This window comes from Pseudomassariella vexata, assembly GCF_002105095.1.
Source record: "Pseudomassariella vexata strain CBS 129021 chromosome Unknown BCR38scaffold_11, whole genome shotgun sequence".
NCBI lineage: Eukaryota > Fungi > Ascomycota > Sordariomycetes > Amphisphaeriales > Pseudomassariaceae > Pseudomassariella > Pseudomassariella vexata.
The window spans coordinates 302,071-309,770 of NW_024467966.1; the positions used below are offsets into that span (position 1 = coordinate 302,071).

At 49.3% G+C, this 7,700-nt stretch overlaps 1 protein-coding gene across 1 annotated transcript; it reads right to left on the minus strand.

The window, feature by feature from the left end:
* Nucleotides 1-494: 494 nt before the first annotated feature.
* BCR38DRAFT_411734 (uncharacterized protein) lies at nt 495-1,355 on the minus strand (the record flags this gene model as incomplete). The annotated part of the gene is made up of 3 exons (XM_040858606.1): nt 495-899; nt 1,110-1,135; nt 1,316-1,355. The coding sequence occupies 3 exons, from the start codon at nt 1,353-1,355 to the stop codon at nt 495-497; spliced, it is 471 nt and encodes a 156-aa protein (XP_040712817.1).
* Between the last annotated feature and the right edge of the window lie 6,345 nt (nt 1,356-7,700).

Below are 7,700 nucleotides of genomic sequence, written 5' to 3' on the forward strand. Positions count from 1 at the left end.
TTTGTTTGTTTGTTTGTTTGTTAGGATATACCAAAGAACATGTACTAAGGGCGTATGTGTGACTGAGTAAAGTTTTGTATATCTGACAACCTAACAAGTCGAGTGGCTAAGGTTTCTGAAGGGTTTTGGCTGTCTAGGTTTATTTGATATTTCTATGATATGTCTTTCGGTTGTAATGTCGTTTATGTGTGATGTGCTGTTTACGTCGTGGTTACATCGTTCCATATTCTTACTCCACATGAATGTGTTGTTCTAACCACAGCCCAGCTCGCCGGCCTTTGGGGTTTCTTCTGTGGGATTACTGATGGAGAAGGAAGCTATAGAGAGGTCGAGCTGGAATTCGTACTTATCAAAAGTGGGATAGTGGGATAGTGTGTACGCATGTATGTATAGACGAGAGGAGGGGTAGAATCGTACCTGGGCGGTGCTATGAGCCTCTTCCGACCGCCGCAAACCCAAGTAATTAGATACACCTAGTCATCGACGCGTAGAAACTATCTGGCACTGGCACTGGCACGGTCTTCTCGATGTTTTCCAACAATCCGCCATGCTCGTGGCAACGTTGCTTTGCTCCACGCTGGCAGAAGGCGAAGAATGTATGTTGCTGCTCTGTGTCTGTGTCCAGCCGCTAGTGGCGAAGTTGGGTGGCGACTGTCGTGGTTGGATGCCCGACGGTGACGATTACGAGGGCACTTTGGTCCAGTGGGTTGTTTGAGCAGAAGCCAACAGATTAGAGGTTCCTTTGTGGGGTTTATCTCGACTTGCTCGGGGACTGCGTTGTGGTTGATGGTTTCTTGTTCGTTGGGCAAGCCGCCCAGTAGGAGGACAGCAACCGGGTAGCGAGATAATGTTGGAGCTGTGCCCGTATGTTGCACGTTCAGACTGTTGGCACCCAAGGCCTTTGGTTTGGTTCGTTAGTCATAGAGAGTATAGTTGAGATGCATATTTGGGTAGTTGACTGCTTGTTGATAGTTACTCAAGACGATACGCCTTGTAGTAAATGTTGCAGTTGATACGTATTAAAGTTCCAGGTTACGCAGGTAGTGCCTCCATTTGTCCTGAACACTTGCTAACATAAATAGTGCTCGATTGTGTACTGGCTCATATACCTCAGTAGACTGATGTGTTGGATTAGCTATATCCCTTGATAATATCTAATATCTAGTTGACAGTCTAATTACTTCTAGGGACTCGTGTAACTGCTTCGAGGAGCTGGAGTGTGTCTAACTATATCGTTCAGTTTAGTTTTAGACTTGGTCTTGTATTTATCTGGTGTCGTCGTTTTTAAGGAAGCTCTAATTAAACCTTCACGTACCTTTCGAGCTATTAACAGTCGGACAACGGCTTCCTGACATATCGGAGAGAACGGCTAGGAACCTGCTGTGCCTTTCGACTCACAGAGGTGTGGTTGGAGACGAGGTTGAATATCAGCACCAGTACACCCTGACCAAATAAACCCCCAGTTCAACATCAAGCTGTTGTATTGTTGACCCATGAACCATAAAGTAGGCAAATGATTCTAACTGTGGTCATGCTGTCAGTATAACCAGCGAACTCGATGTTTATATATTCACGGCGGAGACTAGTCAATTTGGTTGCGTAAGTATTTACTGTATAATTTGTGTAGACAGAAGCTAATTCCACTATGATGTACTCTACTTATGAACTAGAAGCTCACGACACACAGAGTTAACTAGCCCGAGGTTTCTCTTTAGTAGCAAGGCTTATCTCACATTGCTTTCTACAAGCTACTGAAGACACTGATTAGCTACGGGCTAAAGTGTTTTAGTACCAAGTCAACTTTAGTTGAGATATCAACGAATCTGCAACAGCACAAAAATACTTATTGCCACTCTTCACCCGCCAACTAATGACTGATAACTTCGATTTCTTTTGTCACTCGTTGTAGTAGCCACTAGTACACATATAAAACCGATTACTTCGGTTCTTCTCCCTTCCCAGCCACCCATCCCTTCAAAATGACATCTCTGTCACTCGAGCCCGTCTCCCTATCCCTCGCAACCGGTGTCGACAACTAAATGAAAGCCACATTTTGAGTGCCGTCCCCATCAGCTGCAGACCCTGTCAAGCCAACTATAGGGCTGCAGTTCATGTTTACCGAAGGGGAACAGAAGACCTTCATGGAGCGTTTGACGGCCCGCGATCTCAGTATCATCGATGAAGATGAGGACTGTGCCGGATCTAGTTGTCGGTCACAGAGATTCCGTGGTTCTCGCAGCCTGGTGAACAGACCGTTGGTAGTCTGCACGCTTGGAAGGGCGAGAAGCGGTTGGGGAAGTGGGCGGCAGGGAGGATCTGCGGCATTTTCTAGGAATGATAGGATCTGAGACGAGGGATTGGCAAGGAGTTATGGTCCTTGTTCGCTTGAGAGTATCAAGAGGCGAAGGGAGATGGTTGATGATGGGGAAGTTTTACACATGGCCTGCGGTTGGATTGGGAAATGGATACTTGGTCTCCTTTGTTCTTGAATGGTTGCGAACTGCTGGCTTGACAATCTATAAGTCGTCTGATGGTGTACAGCATGGTTGAGTCACATCCACTCGAGGGAAAGCAAGCTTACTCTCCAACCGCATCGAAGTACAACTCAAAGGGAAGCAGTGCGAGTTTCTGAATATTTTGTCACTCTGATTGACGTCATGCTCTCTTCTCTGCGAACACTATCACAGCTGGTTCAAGCATTTCCAACCTGCCATCAAACAACGTCTACAAAGTACATCAGACACTTTGGAAACACTATCAACTCAGACACGTTGGATGCGTCGTGAAATAGGGGCTTGGCACTGTGGCACTGGACGAGAACAATGCTGCCTTCCTCGATTCTTACTTGCAATGACCTGCGCTGCTTGAGCACAGCTCGGAAGCACTCAAAGCCATTGTCAACATCAAGTTGATAAGTTGAAACTCCTGTGTGACGTTGACACAACAACACACCAACCATATTGACCGGCCTAGGCACGAGGTTGCAACACGTCAACTCCCAACGCGCCGGGTCTCACACGATTGAGTTACTGAAAAGGACACGGTCGACTGTCTATCCCATTGGAGGTGAGCGTTGGCTTGACCTCCTTGAGACTATTGGAAGTCTTGGCGGCGTTTGCTTTGAAAGTTATCTGCGTGTTCCACCTATAATAAGGCTCGCCTAGACTTGCATGGGATGTATATACACTATGACCTATTCAGTATTCTACAATACTTTTCTTCTCATCTCGGCACCGGCTTCTGTCTTCCTGGATTGCAGGATCCTCTTTTTTCAAGAAAAAGCACACACGTTGTACTTCGCGCTCGCCAGGGAAAAGCACGCGACTCCCCCGTCCCCTGTTGAGTTCGTACGTAGCGCCATATTTACCCACAACGTCAGAATGCCCGCGGTGGCACCCTGGCTCCCACCCTTTTTACCCTGCTCTGCTCTGTCCCCTTGTCCTGCATCTCTGACCCCCTGAAATTACTCCCGATTCCGTTTGACGTCTCCACTGTCCCCTCCCCTGTGAAATGCAAGAACCAAACCCCAATTTTAAACCTGACAAGCCCAGGACCAGCCCAAACCCATGAGGAAAGCATCCTTGGAACGAACCGTGGGTGCGTGGGTTGTTGGTGCGCCTAGGAAAGCAAAGACCTAGCAAAACGGCAGCAGCAGGCATAGTACCGAAAGCAGTACCTACAGACGATGTTTGTGGAATGAACAAAAGGGAAATAGATGCACTCAAGGGTGCTTCTTGGACCTTGCCCACGATGCAGGAACAGTGTTTCCCGAATGCAACACCCGGGGGCCGCCGTTCGACGACGCGTCATGCGCAATTCAACGCGTCGTGGCGCAGAAGGCCTGGATGTCGGAGAAAACGAGGTACAGGTGAAGTATGGCCGTCCAAGTGATGGATGTCCATCTGCAAAAGCGCCGGCTGAGTATGCATAATATCGGGATGATTTTTCCACCAAGCTTCTCATTAGTTGCCATATGATGAATATGATGTACACATGTATGTATGTACCTTTTGAACACCTTTCGTAAAACTCTCTCCGAATGGAGAGAGAGGGGGGGCGAGAAGGGAGATTGCGGCCACGAGCCAGTGACCGGAGGGCTTCTTTCTCAAGGAATATGATAGGCACATGCAGGCACGTACGCACACATGGCCGTTCTGTTTAGAAAATAGATTGAGGAGCATTCAGGATGGTGGAACGTCAGTGGAAACATGGATTGTCACAAAATCGGCAAAGAGGAGCCGAAGGGAGCACTGTATTCTCTTTTGGTCTCTCGCTGTTGGTAGCGGCAGCCAGCCCATCCATCAGCACTCAAGCAGCGACATGGTACCGTAGCCTTGCTGAGCCGTACTGTAACATCAAGCTTGGAGAGAGCTCTCTCCTCGCGAACATTTCTCTCCCTCCCACCTTCTCGCCGCTGCCTTCTCTCTCATACTCCAACTTCACATGCAAGGTTCAGGAGGATCTCCCTTTGGACTGCTGGGATGGGTTTCCCCGCGCTTACGTTGCGAGGCCCTCGTCCTTCCCCTCCTCCCCTTCTTCCCCTGTGCCCTGTGCTGGCTAATAAGATGATGCGTGGGAGGCTGGTGCTGCGTTTCTCCCTTGCCCTTGAAATATGACCAGGGGACGATTTGGGTGGGAGGGAGTAGTACTCCGTACCTACATTGCAGACTTGAGCCTCCCCCATGCTGAACCATGAACTCGACAAGTCTGGTACGCAACGAGCCACATTCTGAAGATGAAACAAATTCGTTATCGCAACGAGAAGTGCGAACAAGTCCTCGATATTTTGAGTTTGTGGTGAGTTTGTGGTGGAACAACTGACTAATGAAGACTGATGTTAGACAGTGAGACTTGCACGAGTACTTCGTAATCGTAATCATGATTATCAACCGACAGGAGTTACCGGCGGACTTGACTTGAAAGTCCACATCCAACATCCACCGATCCACACAGTGTGCCAAAGACAGCCCCGAGGTTGTGGATAGAAGAACCAAACGTTGATTTGCTCTCGAGGCTCCTCAGAAAACGGTAACACCATCACAGACTCGGCGCTGGGTTTTAATCTATTTCGTACGTGATAGGTATCCATTGACTCGACCCAAGGGGTGGTTCCGAACAGCCGCTTGTGCTGGTTACGATAGGCCAGCGCCACACTTCTTTGAGAGCTCTACGAGTAAGTTGTAGAGTATTGAATAAAGTTGACATGGATCACTACGAGCATTATACTAGTGTAGTGTGTTCACCGTGCAGCTTTGTCATCGACAGCTTCTAGTATGGGCACTCTTCAACACTCCAGCACTTGTTGAAGTATCTTGTACTTCTTCAGTCCATATTAGGTAGACAGTTTCCGTCCTCGTACTGAATGAGTATCAGCATATCATCCAACTCGTGACCACCTTCCATCTTCGGTCCGAAGAATAGATGGGCTACAGGTAGGACTGCCAATTGCTGACCTCGCCCTGCGTAGTACTGACGATATCAAAAACACATGCACAGCATGTTGGCCCCCAACGCCCAAACCAGCTTTCTAGTGCATATTCTTAAAGCTTGTCCAATGGCGTTGTCTCCATCATGATGTGTGTGGGTTGCGAGAGCAGTAGGCTGGCACTTGACAGTCGCCACCACATACGAGGGTATGAGGCTTACCTCCAAGTTCAGCATCTGCTGCTTTCAACACTCATCAGACCACGGCTGACTCGGCAGAGGCGAGGCCTTCAAAAGGCTGGATTTTATCGAATCAAAGTGGCTGCACGTGTTAGACGCACCTAGGTCGGCTGGTTGGTCACATGCCACCACGGGGCTTGAATGCTGTGTTGCACGCCCGAGATAGCAGGATGAGCCGGCGGATGTGACTTCTTCGACCAGTGATAAGCTCGACTAATTACTGCGTCGTCTCCCGGCATCGGCAGCGGAGCGGGGCCGTATGCAGCTGACTTGAGCCGTCTGCGGGTGGTTATCTTCTCGCGCCACAAAACAAAGAGGCCACTTCACCCACGCTTGCCACGTTGACTGTCTCGTATTCCCCCAGAGCAAGATGGACAAAGTTTGCTTCTTTTGTATTTAGTTAACGCTCCAATCACAAGGCAGAACAGCTCATGAGCACCGTTGTGGCTTTCAGTGCCCATGGCCGTTGAAGATCTGCTAGGCCACGGGCATGATTGAGAACGGCCACTCGGCAACCTCGTTATGGACGAATGTCAACTGAAGATGTTGTGATGGTTCTGACTTCTGCGATTCCTTGGGGTAAGTGTTGTTGCGGAGTTAATATAGGGGCCCCAGACTATAATACAGCCCTTGGCCACCTCTCCAGCCACAGCAGGGAGAGTGGGCTGACCCTAGTTAGTGACGTCCAGGGAGGTTGTCGATGCCCAGTAAACCGCCCGGGATTCGACAGCCAGGCTTGCCAGGACTTCTCAGAAACCTACATGGTACGGCATGGTTCGCGAGATCCTCAGAACAGGCTCTGTAGGGCTGGAAGCAGGCATTCCTGATGAGCGGATGCCAATCAGGGATTCTCCAGGTTGGTGGTTATTCCCATGGATCGACTTTTCAACACCACCTCCAAAAAAGAGAATCGGGAATTTGAAATTGACCTGAAAACCAAAAGACAAAAATCCAACAACCTTGGCTCAACTCATCGAGTCCAAGCCCACATGCCCGAACCGTGGAACAACCCCAGACGACTGCTGTCATGTCAACTTAGCATCCTATGAGACTCTGTAATGCACGATTGTTAATCTCAATGAAAATTCGGAGTGGAACATCATGCGCTAGTCGTAACATTTCTGAGGGTAGTGGTGCTGTCATCATTTCCTCAACCATCCAGTTGGTATCTTGACGCGGCTCTTCCCAGATCCTCACACTCGTACCATGACACGTCTTGGGCTCCTATCAGCCGCTGCAAGCTCCGACGGCACGGAAATCTGGATGGTTGATCGAGTTCCTTGGCCAATAAAGTTTAGCATTGTAGAGTGAGCACGACGAACCTCCTACTCATAATCTCGTCAAACTGTCAATGCGACGAGCTGCAGGAGAAATGTGGAGTTTACCAGCGCGATTGCAGTGAAACGAGCAAACGGCATCGTTATCACCTTGGCGTCAAGGTCCACCCGTGACAAGATGGGCCACGATCATCGCGGATAGACCATTTCCCGTCGCGGTGCCCGTGTTGGATAGAGAGCTGTTGGAGAAAACGAATATAATGATAAAGTGGTGCGCATTGGGTCGACCGGCAACTTGCCGCGAAATCGACGATTCCTTGAAACAAGGAGATGATGCCTCTTTTCGATCTTAGGGGCGGCGAAGCTGTCAGAATCAGGAAAGGCTGAATCATAACGCCTTGACGCCAACACAAATATTGTTTTCAGAACAGAAGATCATACCCGAGTGGATTGCTAATCGTGACTTGAATGTATTCGGTCGTGTGAGAAACGAGCTAGCTAGCGGCACACTGCTCGAAGAAATATCCATAGTGGCAGACATCGTCGGATGCGTGCGGTGCGGGAGACAGGGTCACATTGGACGCAGAGTCAGTGTAATTACACCACAGTGAGTGTGATAGCTGCCTGCCAGCACCGTTACCGTGTATACATCTGACAGGCCCCATCCCTACTCGAGCGTAGCTGGGGCAGGAGCTTAAATCTTGGGGCCGGTCATGTCCAAGATTCGGCGGCAGATGCTATACCACATACGCTGTCCGT